Raw genomic sequence first — 27,595 nt, forward strand, 5'->3', positions numbered from 1 at the left:
GGTTTGCAGGGCTGAACTGACACCCTGTGGTAGGAAGAGGAAGTACAGGGTGACCAATCACTAAATACTGAACACAATCTCCCAAACCTCTCTCAGGCTTTGGACAAAATTCTCCTGGAATTAAGCCTGCCAGTCCTGGCCACCAGCCTGAAACCTTGGGGACATATTTCCAACATCCAGCTTCAATGGGCCTTGTTTACTTCTCACTCTTTCCCACCCATTGTTGGTCAGGATGCTGTGGGGCCCTTCTTCCCCATGCCAAGGCCTTTCCTTTTTGTGTGTTTTGTTTTGTGCTAATACTGGTGCTTGAATTCAGGGCCTCATGCTCTTGCTTGGCTTCTTTGCTCAAGGCTAGCACTCTACCACTTGAGCCACAGCACCACTTCCAGCTTTTTCTGTTTATATAGTGCCAGGGAATTGAACCCATGGCTTCATGTATTCAAGGCAAGCACTTTACCACTAAGCCATATTCCTAGCCCCGGAGCTCAGTCTTTCTATCCCACCTTCCTAAGTGCTGGGATTACAGATGTGTGCCACCATGTCATTTTAAAAGATACCTTTTGAAGATGTCATCATAAAAACATTATCAGCATTATGCAGTAACAATTTTTAAATATTATCAACTATCTATGAGCATTTCTGTTATGTGTTGCTACCTTAAACAACAAGCAACAGGGCTGGGAATATGGCCTAGTGGCAAGAGTGCTTGCCTCCTATACATGAAGCCTTGGGTTTGATTACTCAGCACCACATATATACAAAATGGCTAGAAGTGGCGCTGTGACTGAGTGCTAGCCTTGGAGCAAAAAAGAAGCCAGGGACAGTGCTCAGGCCCTGAGTCCAAGGCCCAGGACTGGCAAAAAAAAAAAAAAAGACCAATATCTGTTTATTTTTGTGGTGCTAGGGATGCTGGCTAAATAAATGCTCTACTATTGAATTACACTCTTGGCTCCAACTCCTCCACCTTGTTTTTTGTTTTTTCTTTATTAATAGTTGTTGCTGAACAATGTTGTGGGTCAGGAATTCAGGAGCAGATTAGCTGGGTAGTTCTGGCTCAGTGTCTCATAAAACCATTGTCCTTTGGAAGTTAGGCTCTGGAGAATCTGTTTCCCAGCTGGCTTCTTCTTACTATTGGCAGAGAGCTCTAATCCTCCATACTTGCTTGCTGGACTGGTGCTCTACCATTTGAGCCACATCTCCAGCCTAGCTTTTTGTTAGCTATTGTGAAGATGAAGGCTCTTGGACTTTTCTGCCTGGACTGGCCTTGAATCATAATCCTCCCAAGGATCTCAGACTCCTGAGTAGCTAGAAGTACAGGCATGACCAGCCACAAGCTTCTTATCCTCTTGAAGTCTCTCCACAGAGTGCCTTAAAAGCCTCAGGACACGAGCTTGTTTCTCCACTGCCAGTGATCCTGGGAGCCCAGGAGGAAGCTATACTGGTTTCTGCAGGAGCCCAGCATGCTTCAGTGAACAGAAACCTACAAGCTCACAAATGTCAGATCCTTAGGATTTGGGTGTTCAAATTGCCTCAACTGTTTGCCTGCCTGCATACCTGCTTGGCTCCCTGGTTATAGGTATCTGTTTCTCTCATTTTTTTTGGGGGGGGGGGTTCAAGACCCAAACAAGGTTTATATCATGTGTGTTTTAATCTCTAGATTCTTGTTCGACTCTGAGATTCTCCTAGCTAAGCCTCCCAAGTGCTAGGGTTACAGGTGTGTACCACCATGCCCGGATGTCCTTTGCCATTTTTATATTTTCTTTTGTACCAAGATTGGGGCTTGAACACAGGGCCTAGCCCACTCCCTAAGCTTTTTTGCTCAAGGTTAGGGCTCCACCATTTGAGCCACAGCTCCACTTCTGGCTGCTTTTTTTTTTTCTTGGTTGTTAATGTAAGAGTCCATGGATGTTCCTGCCCAGGCTGGCTTCAAACTGACCCTCAGATCTCAGTCTCCTGAGCAGTGCCACCCGGCTCCACTGTTTTTTAGAAAGTCTTTCTTTTTGGTGACTTTCCTTTTGAGATTGAGTCTTGGTGCAGGTTTCAAGGCCTTTTTCCTGACCCACCAGGCCAGGCTGCCTCTTTCCATGTGATCTTGCCACCCACTTGCTTGCTCCACTTAAACACTTGTCTGCATGCAGCTCTCCTACATTTGCTAGCAGAGAATGACTAAGTAGTAAGCAAGAACAGACTTAGCCACCGTGTCCGCAATCCCATGGATGCCCCATGTGATCACCATGTCGAGGGAGCATACTCTTTCCTTCCATTGTGGCCATGCCCCACATGTGCTGCCCATCTCTCTTCTTCCCCATGGTGCAGGTCCAGCAGGCACAAACCCAGCTGTCGTCCATTGCCTCCAGTTTCACCAATAATTGGCAAGAAAACAGACCGCAGCTGTGTTCACTCTTGTATATTGGTGAGATTTGGGTAATTTGTTAAAACCTCTTTATTTTCCCTCTCCACCTCCGAGCCAGTGTGCAGGTCAGGAATGGAAAAGACTTCCAGTGACCCCCACACGGGTAGCCTAGAGATGTAGGCTTGGCTTCTTGCAATGAACTGATCATCTGAGCTTCTTAGGCTATTGATATTAGAACTGTCTAGGTAAAGCAAGTGCCTGTCACTGCAAGCACTTGGAATATAGCATGCCCTGTGACTGCCTTCAGCTCAAGATGAAATCTTTTTTTTCTCAGAGAGAGAAAGGGTGAGAAATATTCATTCCCGATTGTGGAGAGTGGCTATTCTTATCTGGGACGGGCAGGCCGGCTGACAGGTCTCCTGAGAGTAACATGATAAACAGATGAGCAGCAGCATAGACTAACTGGCCTGTGACCAACGACCCTGGCACTTAGAGGGCAATGTGCCAAAGCTCAATGAACCTGGTGTGATCTTTATTCACCAGGCATGTGGTACAGGCCTGGCCAGTTGAACACAAGTACTTACAAGTGACTAAAGCTGCCTTCCCCCTTCCATTTACATTACCCAATTCCACAGCAGACCAGAGACTCAGTAAAGTGGGGATGGAGCAAGGACAGGACATATTGGGGCTCCAGAGGGAGGCCTACGTGGGCCTCTTGTTTCTATTCACATCCAGAGCAGACAATCCAACCTCCCACCAGCAAACCAGTCTCCAGGCTCTGAGTCCTGCATTTAATGCCTTTAACACACACGAACAGCAAGAGAGGTTAAGGAATTTTCTTTATTTTTTACAAATTAGGATTATGTAGATATATATTTTTGAATCAAAAACACCTTTGTCTTCACAGTATGAGTTAAGAGAATGCAGCCTGAGCCAAAAAACCAAGAGCTAGAAAAGAAAGTGGAAATTACAGATAACTGTATTAAAAACCTGTTAGACATTTTCTTTAAAAGTAATTTTTTTTTAATATTCTTGTCATTCTTGGCACTGTTTCTAAAGAAAAACTCCTTTATCCCAAGCAAAAAAGCACAAGAGGTGGAGTTTGGCTTCAACAGGTGGAAGTCAGGCTCTCGGGTCTAGCAGAGAACCGCCACGTCTATGGAGAGTTGCGGATGAGGGCTTTTCACAGGCAGGAAGTCCCTGTAGTAAAGTTCTCAAGCCAGAGGCTGGAGGCAGCAGCTAAATTGGAGGGCAGCATCCTCAGCAGGGCAAGCCATTATGGGTGGCATCGTCACTCCAGAAGTTTCATGAGATGGCATAGTGACATGGAGCACCACAAACCAGCACAGCCCAAAATGGTGTCCTACTAAAGATGAGCTTTCCTTGGCATAGTCGCCCAGCACTGAAACCCAGCGGCCAGGGCCAGGACTGTGCCCATGCGCCCTTCTGTGCCACCTGACAGTGGCAGCCCACAGGGAGGACCTGGCGATGGTTATAAGGCCTCTCCCATGTTTGTAACAAACAGAGCTGCATTTTGCAGGACTGGTCGCCTGGCTCCAAACACCAAAGTGCATCTGTAAATGAAAAGTTTATCTACTGCCCAGAGTCTCTGGCTGACAACGCCCTAAGAGTGTCGAGGTGGGTTTAGACAAAATACACTGAAGGGCTACCAAGGCTGTCTTGCAAGTCACCAGGCCCCTGCTTCACCGATCCTACAAGGAACCCCTTGGTTTGGTGGAGATTTGTCCCCCACGACACCAAGACTCCTTGCCTAAGCTCATCTGGCAGGACGCATAATTAACGCTAGAGGTTCAACTGCTCCCTTTCCTTAGCCTTCCTCTTTGGGGGCCTTTAATCATAGCCACCTAATGGAGGCCACTCTACAGTGAGGACCTATTTTCAAAACCAATTTAAAAAAACAATACAAAACACCAGGGAAAATGGGAGAATTTTAGGCTACATCTACCTTGCCATCCATGCTTAGCCTTTTGCAAAATACCTAACAAGAATTGATCTTTGTGCGAGTCCTCCCACCCCAAGGATGGAAAGCTGGCGGAGTCCCTGAGGGCCAGGTGGGTTGGAAGAGCCCACATCCCCCTCGTGATGACAAGGCTGAGGGGGCTTGCCAGACCAGCGCACATAGCGCAGAAGACACACAGCACCAACAAGACTGCTTTCTTTGTAGAGTTGACAGATCAGATGTGATGACTCTGAGTTAGCCAAGGGGCCAGAGACCTTCTTCCCAATGGAAAACACACTGGCTAGTCCCACAGGAACTGTGCGCAGAGCAAGCAGTGCTGAGGAAGGGTGGGCGAGGCGTCTCTATCAACCAGTCCTGGGTCCACTCGCTGAGCCTTGGTGGGATGGCGGACTTCCGGAAGTTTGTTCCCTCGGCTGGCCCCACTTCTCATCTTGGTGGCCTGGCTGCCTGGACAGAGCAAGAGGCTACAGATGGGCTGACAAAAAAGGGAATATGGAAGAACTCCAGGAATAGGAAGCCAAACTCCAAACTATATTCTGCTAATCAGTTTTCTTTTTTTGATAAAAAAAAACCCAAAACTTCAAAATAGAGAAAACCACAAAGTACAAAAGCTTTTCTGATGCTTTTCATTATCATAGAACACGCCACCTGTGATGTGTGCAAAGAGGAAATGAGGGGGAGAGGGAGAGGAGGTCAAACTGGGAAAGGCTGGATGGTCATCTCACTTCTTCTCTTTCTTCTTGTCCTATAAGGGCAAAAAAAAAATCATGCAATTAATTTCTGGCATTTGACATCCAATCTCAAACTCAAGTGGCCTTCAGTCAGGGGCTAAAAGGGATCTGGGGAATAACAAGGAATGAGAAATCCCTTAGCTCTGCAAAAATGGAATCTCAAAGCATCTGCCCCCCACCCAGCCTCCCTGCCCACCCCTGCAGTGCCTGAGCGGGCTTGCCTGATCACACTGGGCTACTCCTGGTCACCAGAGCCCAGATCCTAGCCAGGGAAGGCTGCAGACTGGTGGTCTATCCCAAATGAGGCCTGCATTACACTACAGTAAGTATCTGAGTAACATGGGAAGTCTGAAGTGTACACATAGATGCTGACCAGAGAAGCCATTCTTCTACATGTGGGAAGTGGGCTGACTGACCTTCTCATTCATAGCCAAGATCATCATGAGTTTCCGGAAGAGAGTAACGAAATCTAAGAAGAGATCAACGCAGTGCCTGAAAGAAAAGAATCAGGTTACCCGTGGAACTTCCTACTTTCCTTATCTACAAGCCCAGAACGGAAGTCAGCTTCTTCAACACCACCCCAACTGAGGAAGTAAAACTGGGGGGAGGGAGGGTGATCTGGGATCCTATTCAACTCAGTGGAGCCACAGGGCACAAAGAGATTGGGTTTTGGATTGTGCAGAGACTGAAGTTGTATTATTTATGGAGACTTTAAAACTACTTAAAAACTATGCCCATCTTCTTTTCACTGTTAAAGGTTTAAATACTACAAAAAGTATTCAAAGTCAGGTGCCAGTGGTTCATGCCTGTAATCCTAGCTAGTCAGGAGGCTGAAACTGTGGTTTGAAACCAGCCCAGGCAGGAAAATATAGGAGATTCTTATCTCTAATAAACCACCAAGAATTTAAAAAGCTGGAAGTGGAGCTATATCTCGAGAGGCTAGCTTTGAGCAAAACAGCTTAGAAGAGAGTGCCTAAGCTCTGAACTTAAGCCCTAGGACTGGTGCACAAACCCACACATCTCTTGAGTCAAAAGACAAAGACTTCTTTCCCTCACTCCTGCCTGGAGGTAGCTACTATTAAAACTACAAAGGGCCAGGTGCTAGTGGCTCACAACTCTAATCTTAGCTACTCAGGAAGTTGAGATCTGAGGAACAGGTTTCAAAAGCAATAGGTAAGGGAAAGCTCAAGGTCCCTGAGTTCAAGTCCCAGCACTGGCACACATGCACACACACATAACCACTACAAAAGGCTGAGAGGCTGAGAATGTAGCTCAGTAGTACAGTATTTGCCTAGCATATATGAGGTCTGGATTTGATCCCAAGCACCAGCAAAAATAAAAAAAGAGAATATATATTAATCTAGTTTTTAAAAATCCAGTACCCTTTGGGAATTGAGAGACTATGCTATTTCATAAACAACTCCAAAACCACACAGCTATACATGCACCCCTGAAGCCTGGCTACCTAAGGTCCTCCATGGATTGGAATGGGATGTTTCCATCTTGATTCTCAGTGCAGACCAGTTCCCATACTCACCAGATGTAATCCTTATCTCCATTTTCAGCCTTTTCAATAATGAGTTGGGTATCAAAAAGGACAAAGCCACACATGACCACCAGTCCCATATACAGGTTTGCCTAATGAAAGAATAAAATAAAATTACCACATAGTAATTAATTGAAGTTAAGAGGGAACAAGCAGCCCTATTTTCTGGCTCTTGGCTATCAAAAATGCTAACCTAAGGCACAATTCTACTGTCTCTCTTTTAGGTTCCTGGAAAAGCTTCATATTCTATCAAGCCCTTGCTGGGAGGTCTTAGATAAATTGTCTCTAAGTAAAACACTTCTCCTGAGCAATGCCCAACCACTGTATCCTTCAAGGGTTTGGAGGGATGGCCTACAAGGCACTAGGGTACTGCCTATCTTGGAAGAGGCTTAATTAGCCTACTTCTTGAGGGTTAAGTTAGAGAAAGAAGTATGAATCAAATGGTTGCTGGGGAAAAAAAAATCTTACCTGGAAAAGCCAAACAGATCCAAAGAAAAGGTTCCCCAGGGAAGACAAAAGCATCAGGCTCATTGCTGACATCAAAATACCTATCAAGACAAGGCAAAGGTTACCTCGAGAGAAGCCCAACCAATCAATTCCATTAACATCATTTCTTAGTTTTCTCTGAAATGAAGGCATTTAACAGTCAGCCAGGGAGCTGAGGTAGGAGTCCTAGTGAGAATTCTGGCTACAGTACTGCCCCGCTATGCTACCTGTGCCCCACTCCACACCTACCTCCCAGGAAGAGGTAGCTCCGGCGCCTTGCGTAGAGAGCACTGAGGGTGAAGCAGGTGAAGATCATGGCGGTGCCCATGAAGGCAGTGGGAAGGATGCTGTTCAAGAAACATCCCATTAGCTCCAGGGCTCCAAGCATGTGGCCCATAGTTAGAAGGTAAATTCATCAAAGATTCAAAGGACAGAAAGCCTAACTAAAACAGTTACCTGGGATTAATAGCAATGCACAACTCCAGAGCAGGGCCCAGACCAACTCCTAGAAAACAAGAAAAACCAGAACACATTATTAGCCACGGCATTTCAGTCCACTGTAAGAAGAGGACCCTCACATCCACAAACTGATCATAAGTAGCACAGGCATTCATACTCCAAAAACAGGTATGTAAACAAGTAATTCTCTCTTCTCTTTTCCTTGTTTTTAAGAGCATATATACTCTAGGTACTTACAGACATATTCACAAAGTTGTCTTTTTAGTTCAAACCATAAGATCACAAGGGGGAGGAGTGAAGCAGGCAAGTGAGCTATTTTTGAGCTAGAGTAATGAGACTGTAATGTGCAGAACAGGGCCTGGTAGCCTGCAACCTTGCAGTCATGCGGACTGACTTCCTTGGGAGCAAAGAAAGGTTGGACTGGTTCTGCAGGTGGACACCTGCCAACGTGAGAGCAACTTGTTGCAGTCCAACATTTCTTCTGTCCCAGCTCTTTCCTCTCCTGATAATTCACCCCTTCATGCCTTTGAAAACTAAAACTTAACAGTGCTGGCACATAGTATATGATTACAAGTGTGTATTAAATAAATTAAATGAAATAATCATGTTGGATGGGTTTTAATAGAATAATGATGTTGAAAATAAACACAATCTAAACAACAACAAAAAAGAAAGCTAAAGCTTAATATGTAAATCCCTTTCTAAAAGTTCCTCAAAACAGTATAGATTACAGCCTGTCACTCAGAACAAGTAGGTTGCTTTGCAATTATTTTTATTATGTGGCTTCAGTCTTGCTTCCTTTAATGATTAATTCTAGAAAAGCTGCACTTGAATTCTTTCCTGAGAGTCAGCAAATTGTCCTATGTGGCAGATGTCAATGTGTGGCTTTAACTGTTGGCCAGGCTCAGAACAGACGCCTGTGGGAGCAGATGGACCAGTATGGGTCCAAAAAAGCCAGGTTCTTATTTCTAAGCTTAGTTCTCATATCTACCATTTAGCAAGTCATAAACCTCATTCATATGAGCACACATGACTATTTTTAGATCCCAAAGTAGGAGTCACAGCTGACAGTCACACAGAAAAAGCAGTACAATGCAAAAGATACTCAAATACAAGTATGATTGGACACTGCAGCCCTAGAGGAGCCCAGAAGGGAGAAATCACAACAGAGTAATGTACTTCAGGGAAGACTGTACAAAAGAATCTTATGTCAATTGGGGTAATAAGAATTAAAAACAAATCTCAGGCTTTAGTTTTTTTTTGGCATTTTTTTTATAGGTGTTTTTTTTTTCCCCCCAGAGCTGAGGACCGAACTCGGGGCCTTGTGCTTGCCAGGCAAGGCGCTCTTCCGCTGAACTAAATCCCCAGCCCCTCAGGCTTTAGTTTTAAGAAATACTGAAATTATAGCGCTATCCACCCCTCCACCTCCCAATGAGACCAGTTCCTTAGCATACCTGTAAGGAAAGCAAATCCAGCAAGAAGTCCCAGTCTTTTCTGCTCAGTCTCATGGCTATGAGGTGTTGCCATCAGCCAAACCATCAACCCCAGGGAGCCCAAGGCAGAGAGCAGGCCAGCCTGTCAGAGCCAGTCAAGAAATACATTAGGGTAGAAGACTTAATGAGGTTCAAATACTTACCTAAAATTCCTAATATCTGTGTCTAACCTGGAGGCAAGGAAAAAGGCAGTTTTCTCAAGGGTAGGGAGGGAAATCAAAGCTCTAAAGACAGAAAAAGGAACACAGTGGATGCTAAGGGTTCTTGGGGCTCTTTTGTAGTCCATCATCTACTGCTTAACTGCTCAAGTCAAACTATCAGTCAGGCTTGCCCAAGAAACAGAAAAGATGAGCCAAACTGATGAGTGCTTAAAAAGCACATTTCATTGGTAGAATAAGTGGAATACTTTTCAGTCACTTTAAAAAAATGTGTGTGCACACAATAAAGAAAAAAACAAGAGATCAGCAAGTACCAAATGTCAACAGTATAGTCATTATTTCTGAGTGATGGGTAATGGAGCATTTTTGCTTTTTGAGTTTTTTTGTTGTTGGCTTTTCGTTCCCTAGATAGGATCTTGCTTATGTAGCAGAGGCTGGCTTGGAACTTGAGGTCCTCCCTCGTGCCTCTGCTTCCCAAACAAGATTATAAGAGTGCACCACCCACCCAGCTTCTGTAGGTTTTTAAAAAACACATTCTTGGGGCTGGGGATATGGCCTAGTGGCAAGAGCGCTTGCCTTGTATACATGAAGCCCTGGGTTCGATTCCCCAGCACCACATATACAGAAAATGGCCAGAAGTGGCACTGTGGCTCAAGTGGTAGAGTACTAGCCTTGAGCAAAAGGAAGCCAGGGACAGTGCTCAGGCCCTGAGTCCAAGGCCCAGGACTGGCAAAAAACAAAAACAAAAAACACATTCTTAAGAGTCAGGTGTTTCTGAATTTTATTTTTACAACAGACATGTATTAATTTTATAATAATTTTCTTTTCTCTCTTTTTTAAAGGGAGAGGATATAGGCATTAGAAAAAGAGGGAAATAATCAAGACTGGATATAGACACTGAAGTTCTTGTCTTCCTTTAAAGACAATCATTTTCTAGCTGGCACAGGTGGCTCATGCCTGTAATCCTAGCTACTTAGAGGCTGAGATTTGAGATTGCAGTTTGAAGCCAGCCTGGAAGAGAAAGTCTATGAGACTCTCACCTCCAATTAACCATCAAAAACTAGAAGTAGAGCTATGGCTCAAGTGGTAGAGTGCTAGCCTTGAGTACAAAAGCTCAGGGACAGCACCAAGCCCTGAGTTCAAGCCCCAGGGCAGGCAAAAAAAAAAAAATATATAGCTAATTCAAAGTAATCATGTTAAAATGTCAAAATGGACAATGAATTAGTAAATACTGGAAACAGTCACTGCTCCGGAGGGAAACACAGGGTTTCCTGTAAGCTTCTGGTCACATTTTCATGAAATACAATAATCTTATTTCATGCAGTTCTGTTTAATGATACCTTAACGTGTCATACTTTGTTGACCTAACATTAAATTCACAGCCAACAGCACTATAGCTGATACCTGAACAAGTGTTGTTTATTTTCTCCCTAAGACATTGCAATCAGTAATTCAATGGACAGCACTTCCCCCTATGCTCTTTGAATTTCAAACAAAATCAGTAACAAAAGCACAAAAAAAGCTAAGGAGGCACTGGTGGCTCATGTCTATAATCCTAATTATTCAGTAGGCTGAGGTCTGATGATTATGGTTCAAAGCCAGCCCAGGCAGGAAAGTCCATGAGACTCATCTCCAATTAACCACCTGGAAACCGGAATTGGTATTGTGGCTCAAAGCTCAAGGCCCTGAGTTTAAGCCCCAAAACTAATTTAAAAAAAAATTGGCTGAGGGTATAGCTCAGTGGAAGAAAACAGGTTATGAAGCCCTGAGTTGATCAATCTCTAGGAACAAAAAAAAGCACAAAGGTGGCATTAAGGTAGCACTAACCTACCAAAGAGACATTTAAGTGAACTACAAAGGCAGAGAGTATTATCTTTCCCAATGTACACTAAGAGGCTAGCACAAGAGACAAACAAAAGTTTCACCAAGCTAGGATTACTGATTTTGCAATTGCAAATTTTAGCAAGCCGGTGAACTCCTAAATACAAAATCTGGGAATAACAAGAACCAATTGTATTTTTACTGCATTACTTTAAAAAGTAAAATGAAACAACACAACCAGAAACAAAAGGGAAAACTTTGCCTTTAACTCAAGGATCTAAACTGTTTTGAATATGTAATTTTTCATACAACCCTTAGCAGGAGATGCCTAAAGGACAGTTCTCTGCAATAGCAAATGCCAGGCACAAATAAAGAGTCATATTGGTGATTTTTATTTTAAAGGACATTTTAAGAAGGGGCAGGCCTTGGCTAGTAAGAACCTCAAACTTTTTGGTTAGTTGTCAAACTCTGTCTTCTACTGATGGACAGCACTAACAAGTCTCCTTTGGGACAGAACAATGAGTCACTGAAGGTGTCCCTCAACTATTCAGATAACAGTAGATCAGAGAGTAAAATGGGTCAAATTTGTAAAGGTCTCAATCCTGCCTTTCCCAATAATTAACAGCACAATTGGTGTTTTGTCTCCCAATTATCACTGTTCCAGTCATTTAGACAGCAAAGAAAAACAAGAAAAAGACAGGAAGGTCATCAATGCAGAGAAGGGCAGCACACATGGTCACATGATGTCTCTCCTAAGCTCTATGTCTTGCAAGTCAGCAGCACACCCTCCAACGCCAAGGTTAACATATTGGTTTTAGTATGCAGTTGCCAGAAAACTTAACCAGCTCCACATATCTTGATTGAATGGCTGGCTGGCTGAGTTCAGAGCTCAAATTACTGATAAGGATTAAGGAGGGGCTCGGGAATGAACCATCCTGTTGAGCTGGTTTCCTTCTGTGCAATTAAGTGTTTTAACAACCACATGGAAACCTGTTCTTACCTGGATGAAATGAGTGACCACATGGACATAGGTCCCCGCAGCCGCCACAAACATACAGAGGGCAAAACTGGCATAGACCTTCTTCAGGTGCTGCTGTGTCGAGGGAGTTCTAGGAGAGAATGTTCAGAATAGCTGTCACTCTGGGTCAGTCTCATTAACTCATTAAGTTACTTCTTTTCCCTTCTCAGGGGAATGTGTGATAGTTATGAGTAGTTTGAGCTATGTTGGGGAAGCATTATTATAATAAGAATGCTTTAGAAATAGGTGAACAGACTCTAATGCTTAGAAGATCCAAGTGCCCAATGTCTCATATGCATACTACAGAGCAACCTGCAGAAGCTAAGTATTTTTTTAATCAGGTTTATCTGGAATCCAGCCAATTTGTTAATTTGTTTATACAAAAGTTAACAAAATGGGGGGAGGGGGAGCCAAGAGAAGAAATGAAGGAACCACAGTCAAGGTTAGTACACTTACATGTGGGAGAATTTTAAGAGTGCATCAAAGTTGATCTTCCGATCAAATATGTTCATGGTTCCAGAGTCCGTATGACAGTCTCCTCTCTATCCAATCAAGAGTAAAGAAAAGGTTAAAGACACGAAGACACATAAAAAGCACAAATGACATTCTTATAAACAATACTGACACTGTTCATTGAAAAATTAAACTACCACCAAGTGCTGGTGACTCATATCTATAATCCTAGCTACTCAGGAGGGCTGAGATCTAAAGATCGAGGTTCAAAGCCAGCCTGGGCAGAAAAACTCATGAGACTCTTATTTCCATTAAACTACTCAGAAATAGGCAGAAGTGGTGCTATGACTCAAGTGGTAGACCATTATCCCTAAGCAAAAAGCAGATCAGAGCAACTCAGGCCCTGAGTTCAAGCCCTAAGACAAAAATTAAAAAGCTACCTAGATGGGGCTGGGAATATGGCCTAGTGGTAGAGTGCTTGCCTCGCATACATGAAGCCCTGGGTTCGATTCCTCAGTACCACATATATAGAAAAAGCCAAAAGTGGAGCTGTGGCTCGAGAGGTAGAGTGCTAGCCTTGAGCAAAAAGAAGCCAGGGACAGGACTCAGGCCCTGAGTTCAAGCCCCAGGACTGGAAAAAAAAAAAAAAAAAAGAAGCTATCTATAATTTATTTCACTACCCTTTTCCAAATATTTTCATTTTATGAATACTTTTAGAATAAATTTGCAATAACTGTCAACTATTTTTAAAAGAATTAAATAATAAACCAATCTTCTCCCAAAACAATTGTTACTAACATTTGATGTTTTTTTTGGAAAGTAATTTGTCCTTTTAAAGACAGTTTGCAAGAAAAATTCTCAATTAGCAGTCTAGTTAAAGGGACCAAACACTAGCATTTAAAAGTTCAATGTCGGGGGGCTGGGGATATAGCCTAGTGGCAAGAGTGCCTGCCTCGGATACACGAGGCCCTAGGTTCGATTCCCCAGCACCACATATACAGAAAACGGCCAGAAGCGGCGCTGTGGCTCAAGTGGCAGAGTGCTAGCCTTGAGCGGGAAGAAGCCAGGGACAGTGCTCAGGCCCTGAGTCCAAGGCCCAGGACTGGCCAAAAAAAAAAAAAGTTCAATGTCGGGGCTGGGAATATGGCCTAGTGGCAAGAGTGCTTGACTCGCACACATGAAGCCCAGCACCACATATATAGAAAACAGCCAGAAGTGGCACTGTGGCTCAAGTGGCAGAGTGCTAGCCTTGAGCAAAAAGAAGCCAGGGACAGCCCTGAGTCCAAGGCCCAGGACTGGCAAAAACAAAACAAAACAAACAAACAAACAAAAGTCTGTCATTGTTTTAAGATGTTGGGTAATTTCTTTAGTTCAGGAATCCCAAGGATCAAACAATAAAATCACGTGTAGCAGAACCTGCATTTTAAATATATACATATAGAAAGCTCCATCTTAATACATCTTTAAACTGAACTAAAGATTCACAATTCTTAAGGTTTTTATTGTGTCTATGAAAATTAACTTAAAAGACTTCCTGTATGTTCATCACCCACATTCCCAAATATTAGTATTTTACCATACTTGCTTTAACCCCCTTCCCCCTCCATTGCCTCTCTGTTACCTCAGTCATACACATACACCAACATACATACACATGCATATACCAACTTCAATCTGTAATGTGCAGACTTAAAAGCCAAGAAATGAGCCCGGTGCCGGTGGCTCATGCCTGTAATCCTAGCTACTCAAAAGGCTGAGACACAGCCGGCCTGGGCAGGAAAGGCTGTGAGGCTCTTAGCTCCAATTAACCACCAGAAAACCAGAAGTAGTGCTGTGGCTCAAATGGTAGAGTGCTAGCCTTGAACTGAAGAGCTTAGGAACAGCACCCAGGCCCAGAGTTCAAGCCCCATGACTGACCAAAAAAAGAAAAAAGAAAGAAAAAAACAGTAACAAGAAACTAGCTAAACACCAGTGGCTCATGTCTGTAATCATAGCTCTTCAGGAGTCTGAGACCTGGGGATTGCAGTTTGAAGCCAGCCCAGGCAGGAAAGTCTGTGAGACTCCTACTCCAGTTAGCCACCAAAAAATAAGAGGAGTTGTGGTTCAAGTAGCAGAGAGCCAGTCATGAGCAAAAAAGTTAAGGAACAGAGGAGCCCTGGCCCAGACTTCATGCCCTAGCGAGCGCACACTCATGAGCGCACACTCACACACCCACACACAGATGATATGATGCCCTTTTCTTTTTTTTCTTTCTCTTTGTTGTAATAGTAGGTGGCTTGCGCTTGCTCTGCTCAGCTGGGACCCTAGTACTCAAGCCATGCTTCCAGCCCTCTTTTTTGCTGGCTATTTTGGAGATGGAGTCTAGTAAACTTCTGTCCTGGCTAGCCCTGAACTGCAGCAACCCTCCAGGTCTCAACCTTCTGCATAGCTAGGATTATAGGCATGAGCCACCAACACTTGACTACAATGCTATTTTGAGACCTACAACTTTCTTCAGAATTTTCCCGATTCTAGTATGTCAGAAAGGACATTTTAAAACTGATCTATATTAAGGTTACATCACATCAACACCATAAAGTCACCTTTAGTTTTGCTCCCACTCCTATCATACATGCAGTCCTACACACATTCAATCCACAGAACTAAAGAGCTGATCATGAGCTTCTTCCTTTCCTAAATATAAATCCTCCAAATTTTTATTCAATAGATGGTGCCCATCTCTCTCTCTCTCTTTTTGCCCATCTCTTTCAAATCTATCAAAAAGGAAAGGGTAGATGGGGGAGGATGGGCTTCAAACAAAGAAGATAGACAGTCCAACTACTCATGCCCATTCCAATCAGTAGCCACCCCCAATGCTCAGCACAATTAATCTAGGCAATGAAAATTACTGTCCTCAAGCCAACTTCCTGAAGAACCCCATGCAGATGGCAAGATGCCACTCCACTCTTAGGTTAACTGCCATTAGTTTCTTGAGGCTCTCCTCCCTAAATGAAATAGTCACAACAGCTGGCTGGCTTTCTCAGAGTCACTTCTTTCCCTCACCAACAACCACACTCACCTCACTTCTTTTAGTTGTGTTTAAGGCTGGATTCAGTAAGGAGCTGCAAAACCTACTGAAGTTGCTGCCCTGTCCTCTGAATCACTGGGCTCTGGGCCCTCTTGATCTAGATGGTGCAATTATTGCAGGCTGTTGCAATGCTAGGCACAGCCTTCCATAACCATGATGAATGATCCTCTAGGGAGCACACTTACAGGATGGCAGAATCCAGCACCTGGAAAGTGTCTTTGTTTAAGGCTTCCATTAACAGCCTTAATGATATCCCTAGACAGAACTTGCAACAATACTGAAGCAACCTGCAAAGCCAAGTTTCTCAGTGTTCACAAAAGCAATGCTAAAGTAGCTCTTGCTTCCAATTTCAAGCATCAAAAGGAGGAGGGGACCTCAAGTGCCCAGGGGATTGTTAGTCAGCAAGGGGCAATACACATGTAACTAGACCATTCTGAGTGGAAAGTGCAGGGCAGCACAAAAGCAGAAACTCCTCTTTCCCAGTGGTTTACCGACTGCCTCTTTCTGGGGCCTACTCTCTTGGTGAAAACAAAACTATCAAAGGCTGTGTAGATGAGGGGATATCAAAGCAATTACACCTTGTATTAGCAGTAGCTTATGATTTAAAATACTTTAAAAACAACAGCTTCCAGGCTGGCCTTAAGCTCATAATCCTCCTGCCTCAGGTTCCCAAGTTTGTGATTTTATAGGCATATGCCACCATGGCAGACTTTCTTGCTATCTCCACCTACTCCAAAGTTTAAGTAAACTGTGAACACTAAGTTTAAGTGAACTGCCAAATTTTAGAGATGCAAAAGTGTACAACAATGTTAATAGCAGTATAGAAAAAATACAACAAATCATTCATTTAATGTTCATGATGTAATGTATGTATGATTCAATTTATTTTAAAAATGTAAAATGGGAAGGGGATGGGGACAAGTCTTAGAATCAGGAATTGATAGCTTGCTATTCCAAAAACGACGAGACGTAATGTACATATAAGTACTAAAATGAGTGTCCCTCAAGTTTTGCCAGATAGAATAGATTTACCTGGTTTCTACCTTAGCCTCAGCTGGTTATGCTAAGAAGCTGAACAAAAGAGATACCTACACCTCCAATTTTCAAAGACCAATATGCAAAACTCAGTAGGAATATGAAATGCACTATAACTAAAAAATAAAAGCTCCCATACAAACAACTTTTTAGTTCAGGGAACAGCTGGCTCTTAACACGGCTTGAAGTATTCAAAGTGATTAACCAGTAACTCAGCTTACATAACAGAAAACCCCACAGTTAAATGACAAACTCTTTGCTTTAAAAAACAAAAGAGCTGGGGCTGGGAATATGGCCTAGTGATTGAGTGCTTGCCTCATATACATGAAGCCCTGGGTTCAATTCCTCTGCACCACATAAACAGACAAAGCCTGAATGGTGCTGTGGTACCAGTGGTAGAGTGCTAGCCTTGAGCAAAAAGAAGCCAGAGACAGTGCTCAGTTCAAGCTCCAGGACTGGCAAAAAAAAAAAAAAAAAAAAAAAGCTGTGCAGTGGCTCACACCCATAATCCTAGTCAGGAGGCTGAGATCTGAGGGTTGTGGTTCAAAGCCAACCTGAACAGGAAAGGCTGTGAGACTCTATCTCCAAATTAACAGCCAGAAAACTGGAAGTGGCACTATGGTTCAAGTGGTAGAGCACTAGCCTTGAGCTCAGAGACAGTGCTTAGGCCCAGAGTTCAAGTCCCATGACCAACAAAAACAAAACAAAAAGTACACTGAAACACTATTGTTATGTATATTTGCATTATAAAATATAGCAAAAGAGAACTGGGTCCAGTGGCTCAAGGTTGTAATCCCAGCTACTTGGAAGGTAGAAGATCAGAAGATTGTGGTTCTAGGCCAGCCTGGCAGGAAAGTTTGGAAGACAACAGCTGGTAGGTATCTGTCATCCTGAGCTATAGAGGAAGCATGATGGCTGGGCACAGTGGCACATGCTTGTCATCCCAGCATCAAAGGAAAGCATAAATAGGAAGATCATAGTTCAGGCTACCTGGGCATAAAACAAGACCCTGAATGACAATAACCAACACAAAAAGGGGTTGCTGAAATGGCTCAAGTGGGAGAGCACCTGCCTAGCAAATACAAAAGCTTGAGTTCAAACTCATACTGCCCCCCTTCAAAATACAAGTTGTAGTTTTAACACACATCTAAGCCTATTACAGAATTACTAACAGCACTAGTCCATCTCACCCTGAACCTCAAATTTATATAGAAATAGATCCTCGTCCACTCCCCAATTCTGTAACTCAGAAAGGAGTAAGGATTATTTACACAGAACTCAATGCAGACCATAGCTGCTGGAGTCATGCCTATATTGACCTGTAAAGAATAAACACTCAAGTGTTAATGATAACCAAAGCAGAATCTGCCAAAAACTTTCACACACATTTTGCTAAGGTTTTATTGAAGTAGCACACATAAGTCAACAGCCTTCTCTTATAATAGCCAAATTACAAAACCCAAATTACAAAACAAGTAGCTAGACAGCCACACATAACAATGGGAGGAGTGGGGGAAACAAACCTATAATCCTAGCACTCAGGATGATGAAACAGGAGAATTTTGAGTTCAAGTCCAACCTGGCCTACAAAGCAAGATACAAAGCAAAACAAAACAGAGGAATGAACAAACAAAAACTAGTTTGTGGGTGTAGCTCAGTGGTAGAGTGCTTGGCTAGCATACACAAGACCCTGTATTCAATCCCCAGTACAAGGACAAAACAAAGCATTTACATAAAACAAAAAGCTAACCATTCACTGCTCTGCTTTACCAAGTAAAATAAAAACCAGGTAAACATGTTTTACTTTTCTTTTTTGTTTTTTGAGACTGGGGTTTACTATGTAGCTCAGGCTAGCTTGGAACTGGGTAAGAAGTCTAGGTTGGCCTTGAACTCAAAATTCTCTTTCCTCAGCCTTCAAAAAGCTGGGATTAGAGGTGGGCTGGTAAATCCACTTTTGAATTAAACATTTCTGTGGTTGGTTTTTACTTGGGACAGCAGCAGACCAGGGACAGGCAGGAAGAAAATGATTATTAATGGGCATATATACCTTGCTAAATTTCTTGATTTTTTTCTATATATTTCCTTACTTTTGTCCTAAAATGAAAGATTATCATGAAGAATTGAAGATTAGAGGCTCAAGTGGTAGAGTGGCAGCCAACTGAACTCAAGCCTCTCAGTTCAAATTCCAGTACTGCTTTAAAAAAAAAAAAAGCCAGGTGCTGGTAGCTCATAGTATAATCCTAGCTATTCATGAGGGTGAGATCTGAGGAAAAGCCAGCCCAGGCAGAAAGTCTGTGAGACTTATCTTCAATTAAACACCCAAAACCCAGAAGTGGAGCTGTGGTTCAAAGTGGTAAAGTGGTAACTTTGAGCAAAAAGGCTCAAGGACTTCCACCCGAGTTCAAGCCTCACAACCAACCAAAAACAAACAAACAAACAAAAAAAACCCAAAAGACAAAAAAAAGTCAAACTTTTAAAACAAAAACAATAAACTCTAGAATTCGATTTCAACAATCTAGTAAATTCAGTACAAATATATTTAAATCTACATAGTAGACACATGTCACATATGTAGTAGACATTTTGAACAAATTCTGGCCTCTGAAAGATACCCTGTTAAATACTAGAACCAGGACAGATGTTGCCTCAGAGTAAACAATTTAACATCAAACCCACAATCAAAGAAACACTGCTCCTATTAAAACATTAAATTGAGACTGGACACTGATGATACATGCTATAATCCTAGCCATGCAGGAAGCTGAGATCTGAAGATCCAGGTTCAAAGCCAGCCTGGTCAAACAAATCCAAAAAACTATTCCAATTAATCAGCAAAAAGCTAATCAATAGTAAAAAGGCATGGTTCAAGTGGTAGAACACTACCTGTGAGTATACTGGAGCATGAGGCCCTGAGCTCAAGCCTAGTACAGGCACAAAAAGGGAGAAAAAACTATTAAGATTGTGAATTGCTTATATTAACCCTCTTCTTGTAGTAATTTTTGTTTTTTGGGTGGGTTTTTTTTTGCCAGTCCTGGGGCTTGAACTCAGGGCCTGAGCACTGTCCCTGGCTTCTTTTTGCTCAAGGCTAGCATTCTACCACTTGAGCCACAGCACCACTTCTGACTTTTTCTGTGTATGTGGTGCTGAGGAATCAAACCCAGGGCATCATGTATACAAGGCAAGCACTCTTGCCACTAGGCCATATTCCCAGCCCTTGTTGTAGTAATTAACTATCCTGAACCCTGTCCTCACAAACCAGAAGGAACCAAACTGATACTCAAGAAAAAAAAAATCTCAGCCAGATGCCAGTGGCTCACACCAAATAATCACCAAAATGCTAGAAATGGAGTTGTGGCTCAAATGGTAGAGCACTAGCCTTGAGCGCAGAAGCTCAGAGACAGTGTCCAGGCTCTGAATTCAAGCCCCAGGACCAGCACAAAAATAAAACTCCGTATGGTTTATAAATAAGAAAAGATTGTGATTTTTTAGTTATTTACTATTGAAGTTTCTTTTTCTTTCTTTCTTTTTTTTAACCAGATAACATTTTTTGTTAAATTTTATTGACAATGGGCTGGGAATGTGGCCTAGTGGCAAGAGTGCTTGCCTCATATACATGAAGCCCTGGGTTCGATTCCTTAGCATCACATATATAGAAAACGGCCAGAAGCGGCACTGTGGCTCAAGTGGTAGAGTGCTAGCCTTGAGCAAACCTTGAGCAAAAAGAAGCCAGGGACAGTGCTCAGGTCCTGAGTTCAGGGCCTAGGACTGGCAAAAAACAAAAAACAATTTATTGACAAGGTGATGTACTAAATAGTTTCTTAGTAGTTTGACATGACATAAAGCAAACTTCTGACAGTAAGCCTCCTTGTGGTTTCTTTTCTTTTCCTTCTTTATTGTCAAAGTACAGAGGGGTTACAGTTTCTTTCTTTCTTTTTTTTTTTTTTTGCCAGTCCTGGCCCTTGGACTCAGGGCCTGAGCACTGTCCCTGGCTTCTTTCTGCTCAAGGCTAACACTCTGCCACTTGAGTCACAAGCGCCACTTCTGGCCATTTTCTGTATATGTGGTGCTGGGGAATCGAACCCAGGGCTTCATGTATACGAGGCAAGCACTCTTGCCACTAGGCCATATTCCCAGCCCCGGGTTACAGTTTCATATGTAAGGCAAAAACATTTCTTATCCAACTTGTTACTTCCTCCCTGATTCCCCTCCCTGCCTCTCCTCCCCCCTTGTGTTCAGTTTCATCATTGTAAAATAGTACTATATAATATTCCACACTTCACAAGGCTTAATATCCCAGACCTGACTTACATATACCATGTAAATTATTATTTAAAAAAAACATGTAACTGAACCATTAACTCAGAGCCAGTTCTGGGATCTAAACTCAGAGCCTTCAGCTTACTTGGTGGGCACTCTACACCACCTGAGCCACATAGCTATATTCTGAAGGCTTAGTATTTCCCTAAATGAAAGAGTAAAGTTAACAGGGAGGAGACTAAGAAAACAATAAACAAGTTTAAAAAGCTGGAAGTGGAGGTAGACTGCTAACCTCAAGCAGAAAAAAACAAGCAAGAGCACAAGGCCTGGAGTTCAAGCCCTAGTACTGGCACAAACATCATAATAACTTTAAAAGAAAAAGATACAGAAAATTTTAAAACCTAATTTTTTTTTTTTGTCAGTTGTGGGGCTCAGGGCCTAGGAACTGTCCCCGAGCTTCTTTGTGTTCAAGGCTAGTGCTTTATCATTTTGAGCCACAGTGCCATTTCCAGTTTTTTTTTGTTTTTTTTTTTTTTTTGGCCAGTCCTGGAGCTTGAACTCAGGGCCTGAACACTATATCCCTGGCTTCTTTTTGCTCAAGGCTAGCACTCTGCCACTTGAGCCACAGTGCCACTTCTGGCCGTTTACTATATATGCGGTGCTGAGGAATCGAACCTAGGGCTTCATGTATGAAACGCAGGCACTCTTACCACTAGGCCATATTCCCAGCCCCCCCCCCCCCCCATTTCCAGTTTTTTGAGTACTTAATTGGAGATAAGTCTCACAGGGACATTTCTTCCCCCGGCTGGCTTCAAACTGTGATCCTAAAATCTCATTCTCTTGAGCAGCTAGGATTACGATTACAGGCATGAGCCACCAGCACCCAGCATCTTGATAAATCTTACTGGCTAAAACTTTCATTTCAACAGCACACCTCTCCTCTGACATTTACACTGTATTTCTTATCTCACAGGTATACAAGATATTTGAGAAAACCTAATAACCATGTGATAACCTGATAATATACAGAGTTTGAAGTTAAATGGTCACTAGCTCAATGCTTTTCTTGCCGTTTGGTAGGTAGGTCAGCTCAGCTTCAGGACAATCCAGGGATTGTCTCAACTAGGGCTGGGGTTTAATAGTCCTAGACCAAAAACCAAGGTGTTCCGGCCTCTTCCTCAACTTGGACCAAAATTCTTGGGCTAGCTAACATTGCATCCACCTTTGGAGGTTGGAATGTTCACTACTTTGAAAATTTTATATTTTGCATCAAACTGATATTATTGCACCTCCCTCTCTATAATTACAACTGTTTGACACAACTGAATACTAAGAAGGCCCCAATGTCCTAAATACATAATCTGCTTCTACTATAAACTACTAATCCCTCCCAGTGTCACCGTATTTAGCCCACTGAGAGCAAGCATAAGGTAGGACCACAGCACACTCACTTCACATTCACCCTTGGAGCTTTTTTGCAAGTGTGCTGAATTCTAGTTAATGGTACAACAACATCTTGAGAGTGGGGCTTGCATCCAGCTCAGCCAGGCTATCTCCCAAATTTAAGCACAACATAATCTCAGGAGCAAGCCAAACATTGGTAGATCTGAGGATCTCAGTTCAAAGCCAGCTAGGCTCAGAAAAGTCCATGAGACTCTGATCTCCAATTAACCACCAGAAAACCAGAAGTGGAACTATGTCTCAAAGAGGTAGAGTTCAACCTTAAGCAGAAAAGGTCAGGGACAATGCCCAGGCCCAGACACATAAGAATCTCTCGTGCAAATCTAGAGCCCATTAATTAGAAGAGTCCTGAAACCTGAAGTCAACAGAAAGGGGAGGGAGGGGCAGGCCTGTGTATGCTGGTCCTGGAGTTTGAATTCAGGGTCCATGCGCTGGCCCTGAGCTCTTGTGTTCAAAGCTAGTACTCTACTTTGAGCAACAGTTCCACTTCCAGATTTTTGGTGGTGGATGGGAGGTAAGAGTCTCACAGACTTTGCTGCCTCAGCTGGCTTTAATTGGTGATCTTCAGACCTCAGCCTCCTGAGCAGCTAGGATTATGGGCATGAGCCACCCAGTGCTTGGCCAAAGTCAATATTCTTTACCAGGCTCAGAATGAAATCTACCTTGATGTCCCTAAAAGCCAACCTAATCTCTATCATCTCTGTCTCTTTGGACTTGAATGCAGTTTTTGGGAAGGGTGTATAAGATAAAAACTACAAAGGGTTCCATAAAATTTTAGAAACCCTGGGGATACAAGACTATGGCAGAAGACACAGAACACAGTCATGCAATTTGGGTAACCTTTCTTGAATTGGTTTTTGTGTGTTTGTGGGCGTGTGCATGCACATGCACATGTGCTGGGGCTTGAATTCCTGGCCTGGGCATTGTCCCTGAGCCTTCTTGCTCAAGACTAGCACTATCATTTGAGCCACAGATCTACTTCTGGCTGGCAGTCTCCTACCTGGGCTGGCTTCAAACCTTGGTCCTCAGACCTCAGCCCGGGTAGCTAGGATTACAAGTGTGAGCCACTGGCCCTGACTGAAATAAATTCTTAAACTGCCTGTACAGACCAAAGATAAAATTAAATAAAGATCAGTAAGTAGAAAGGTTCCCCTTGTCAAGTGATTTGCACCAGATTCTATAGTCACATCCAAGTAGTGAAGGAAAATCTAGATGATATATGACAGTATTCAGTGGTTCCCTAGAGGAGAGTGATACCCTTGGGTAGTTTATGAAATAAAATGAAACTTTTAAGACCAACAGTCATACCTTCTATAATATCACTGGCCACATTTATATAAAAATTTACAACTCTCCAAGTGATTTTATTAACATTATCCATTTTTATCTGCAAGAGGTGACACAAAGAATGATTTTGTATATACATACATATATAATATAGCTGGGCACCCCTGGCTCGTGCCTGTAATTCTATCTACTCAAGAGGCTGAGATCTGAGGATCATGGTTTGCCAGACAGACAAAACTAAGGGACTCTTAACTTCAATCAGCCAGCAAAATGCTGGAAGTGGAGGTGTGGCTCAAGCAGCAAAGCACTAAGCCAAAAGCAGAAAAGGCCAAGTAAGTAGGCGAGGCCCTGAGTTCAAGCACCAACACACACATTAAGCCAACAAAATGCACATTGTAATACTAACAAGAGAACTGGATTTAGAATTACAAGTTCTGCATTCTAGCTTTTAACCCTAGGAAAAATTATTATGCTGTATCATCGGCTTCTTCACCTGGTAAGGTAAAGATGATAATACAGGTTCTGAGTTTAAGAAAAAAATGTATGAGATTTTTATTTTTAAAGTGCTAAACAAAGCAAACATAAGTACTAATTTGACCAACATTAGAAAGTTAAATAGCCAATCCAGAGCCACATTCAAGGTCTTCTTTATTTGGCAATACTGGGGTTTGAAGTCAGGGTCTTGTGTTTGCTAGGCAAATGCTCTGCCATTTGAACCTTGTCATAAGACTCAGAAAAACAACAATAGTGTTCTTTCATACATCCTACAGTAGAGAAATAGGCTGCTTTCATTAAGGCATTCCCAGCCATAAGTCAAGAGAAATCTTAAATAGAATCGCTATATTGATTCCTCTGTATTTCTCAGCACCTCAACAAAAGAGCATGAGGATGAAAGTTGAAAATACTAAGTATCTGGATGAATTTTACCTTTTTATTCTTCAGAATGAAACTACTCAGATCATCAGGTGCTAGGGGCTCATGCCTATTCAGGAGGCTGAGATCTAATTAACCAGCAAAAAGCCAGAAGAGGACATGTGGTTCAATTGGTAAAGCACCAGCCTTGAATTAAAAGGCCAAGGAACCAAGGCCCCAGTAGTGGCACAAAAACAAACAAAAATTCAGAATAACAGTGGGGAAGGGAGGGAAAGGAGACAGTATGTTTCTAAATGATCAGTATTGGAAGAAGGAAACTCTGGATCTAAATTAACGATTACATTTCTCAAGGACTCAACCATGCTATCTCTACAGGAGGAAAACAGTAGAAAATCTAAATGTCAATATATTGTAGGCAAAGAAAGTAAATCTAATAATTACAGAAATGTGGTTATGCAACTTGGGTAATTTTCTTGAATTAAATTCTTTTTTTTTTTTTTTTTTTTGGCCAGTCATAGGCCGTGAACTCAGGGCCTGAGCACTGTCCCTGGCTTCTTTTTTGCTCAAGGCTAGCACTCTGCCACTTGAGCCACAGCGCCACTTCTGGCCATTTTCTGTATATGTGGTGCTGAGGAATCGAACCCAGGGCCTCATGTATACGAGGCAAGCACTCTTGCCACTAGACCATATTCCCAGCCCCTTGAATTAAATTCTTAAACTACCTACACAGCCCAAAGATAAACCATAAATAAATACCAATAAGTAACCAGAAGATTCTTTGCCATTAACCTTTAGCCTTGGATTCCTTGTCAGTGTTCTGGGCATAGTCAGCTCTTCTACTAGGTTACACATTCACAAGTTAACTATTACTACAAGAGAGTCTCAAGTTCAAGGTGGTTTTTGTTGTTCACTCAATGCAAGCCTGATTGGATGAATGTGCAATGCAACCTGAGCTGGCACAGGCTAGCATATTTTTTTGTTAAAAATACCAAAGCCTACTTATCACAGCTCCAGCAAGTAGGTCCAAATTAAAAAAGGGGGGTGGAGTGAGGGACAAGAGGAAGACAGGAGGGAGAGGAAGAGAGGAAGAGAGAGAGGAAGGAAGGAAGGAAGGAAGGAAGGAAGGAAGGAAGGAAGGAAGGGAGGAAGGGAGGAAGGGAGGAAGGGAGGAAGGGAGGAAGGGAGGAAGGGAGGAAGGGAGGAAGGGAGGGAAAGGAAAAAGGAAAGGAGGGGAAGGCAAGGCGCAACCGCCAAACGACGCCCTTTCAGAGCAGTCTTAGGACGCCCACAGACTTCAGGACCCGGCAATCTAGGCCACCTCACCTGTCCAAAGGTAACCAATCAGACCAGAGAGGGCTGGCCCGTAGGGCTGGGAAGCCAGGCCAAGCCCCAGTCGGCTCACCTTCTGCCTCTGCCGTTGGCTTCCAAGTAACTAAAGAATCTCGCGTGTCACAGAGGAGTGTGACATCACCCGGCCCGCCGTGACAGGGCAGTCTGCCGGACCAGGCCCTAGTTCAAGTCCGGACCCCGGCCGCTCACCGACAGCGCCGGCGCAGAGAAGCCCTGGCGGGGCAGCGACCGGCTGGGTGTGGCCCGTCGTCGTCCCCCAGCCCCACCCCGCGACCCCCCATCACAATCCCCCTGGCTTCCGTTTTCCTTCACCGCGGAAGGAAGAGGAGGGGGACGTGTCCAGAATTCAGGGGGTCGGGATAGAGCCAACTGGGCCTAGCGTCTGCACTTGGCGGAGTATGGGGGGGGGGGGCGCGGAGGAAAGCAAAAGGGAAAAAAGGAAGCAAGCAAGGGAGGCCGGAAAAGGAGGGCTTTGCTAGTGCTCCGGGGCAGAATTCGGGTCATGAGGTTCCCAAAGATCCCGCGGACACCCCCTCGCCCCCGCCCCCGACTCTGCTGCTGCCCGATAGAGTGCGCATGCGCAACCCACCCAGCTTCAAACCCCCCCCCACCCCCCACGCCCGCCCAGCTTTTTCCAGTCTCAACAACGAGCGCGGCCCGGTTCCCTCCGAGGGTTAAATAACCGACAGCGAGAGCTACCCTCACTCTTATTGCTCTCTTCCCATCTCTCACTCTCGGTTTGCCTAGTTCCAGCTCCAGACGTACCTTCTTAACACGCCACGGGAGCCAACCCAGCTCTTCCAACACCGGATATGCTCTGACTAGCCTGGGGTTGGCTCTAGATCTTTGCCCATTGCCCCATCCCACGCCCGCTGAAGACCAGTTTTCATTGGTCGTTGGGTTGCACGCTCATAAACAGCGCCAGCTTACTTCAGAGTCATTAGCTAGTGACCTTGTCGATCAAGACTCTGCCCACCAACCGGCGTCGTGGAAACAGGTTTCCGCCTTCTCCCGTCCCCCGCCCCCACACACTTAGTAAGGAATGCTAGCTCTCCGTAGCCCCCTCTAGTGGAGAAAGCGAAGAGAAGCAGGCTCCGCCCAAGAGACACCTGGCACGTCATGGAAACCCTCACCAAGCCTGACAGGATAGCGCTGCAAGGTCAGGGAATTCTGGTCTTAGGCTTCTCGTGGAAACATTAAACGGGGAAAAGAATAACGAGAACACATAAGAAAGCTCCCTCAGAAGAACCGTGAATCTCATGGAGCTTAAGCTTCAGAGTAATCCTATTGGTACGCAAGGGGAAAATGCAAGTCCCAGCTCTTATGGAGGCCACTCTAAGGCCAAATGGTGGTCCCGGGGCCCCAGGCTGGACGAAAAGCTGAGGGAGATGGTGTCTTTTTGTGTGTGTATACGGGACTGGAGCTTGGGCTCAGAGCCTGGACACTGTTCCTGAGCTGCTTTTGCTCAAGACTCTTGCCACTTGAGCCATAGCTCCACTTCCAGCTTTTAAAATATATATAATTTTATTTTTATTATTAATGTGTTGTACAGAGGGGCTCCCATTTCATAAGTCAGGTAATGAGTACATTCCTTTTTTTGGACAATGTCACCCCTTCCTTTACTGTCCCCCAGTTTTCCCCACCCATCCCTGCCTACAAGCTACCTAGGCCATTTTCCACATAGTGTATACTGAATGGCATGATTGCATTTGTTCACTCTTCCTCTCTACCTTTCTGCACCTCACTTATGACTTTTTGTTGGTTAA

The 27,595-nt window shown here is 43.7% G+C and overlaps 1 protein-coding gene across 2 annotated transcripts; it reads right to left on the minus strand.

The window, feature by feature from the left end:
- Nucleotides 1-3,175: 3,175 nt before the first annotated feature.
- Nucleotides 3,176-26,672, minus strand: Tmbim6 (transmembrane BAX inhibitor motif containing 6). Of its 2 annotated transcripts, XM_048364913.1 has the most exons (11): nt 26,604-26,672; nt 18,514-18,523; nt 12,503-12,588; nt 12,029-12,137; nt 9,011-9,131; nt 7,554-7,602; nt 7,347-7,444; nt 7,080-7,159; nt 6,603-6,703; nt 5,482-5,557; nt 3,176-5,079 (listed from the first exon to the last, which is right to left on the minus strand). In XM_048364913.1, the coding sequence occupies exons 3-11, from the start codon at nt 12,556-12,558 to the stop codon at nt 5,056-5,058; spliced, it is 714 nt and encodes a 237-aa protein (XP_048220870.1). In that variant the 5' UTR covers nt 12,559-12,588; nt 18,514-18,523; nt 26,604-26,672; the 3' UTR covers nt 3,176-5,055. The 2 variants fall into 2 exon arrangements, with proteins under 2 accessions (XP_048220870.1, XP_048220862.1); XM_048364905.1 differs by lacking the exon at nt 18,514-18,523 and having other exon boundaries at nt 26,595-26,662.
- Between the last annotated feature and the right edge of the window lie 923 nt (nt 26,673-27,595).

The sequence above is a fragment of the Perognathus longimembris genome, chromosome 1 (assembly GCF_023159225.1).
Source record: "Perognathus longimembris pacificus isolate PPM17 chromosome 1, ASM2315922v1, whole genome shotgun sequence".
Lineage (NCBI taxonomy): Eukaryota > Metazoa > Chordata > Mammalia > Rodentia > Heteromyidae > Perognathus > Perognathus longimembris.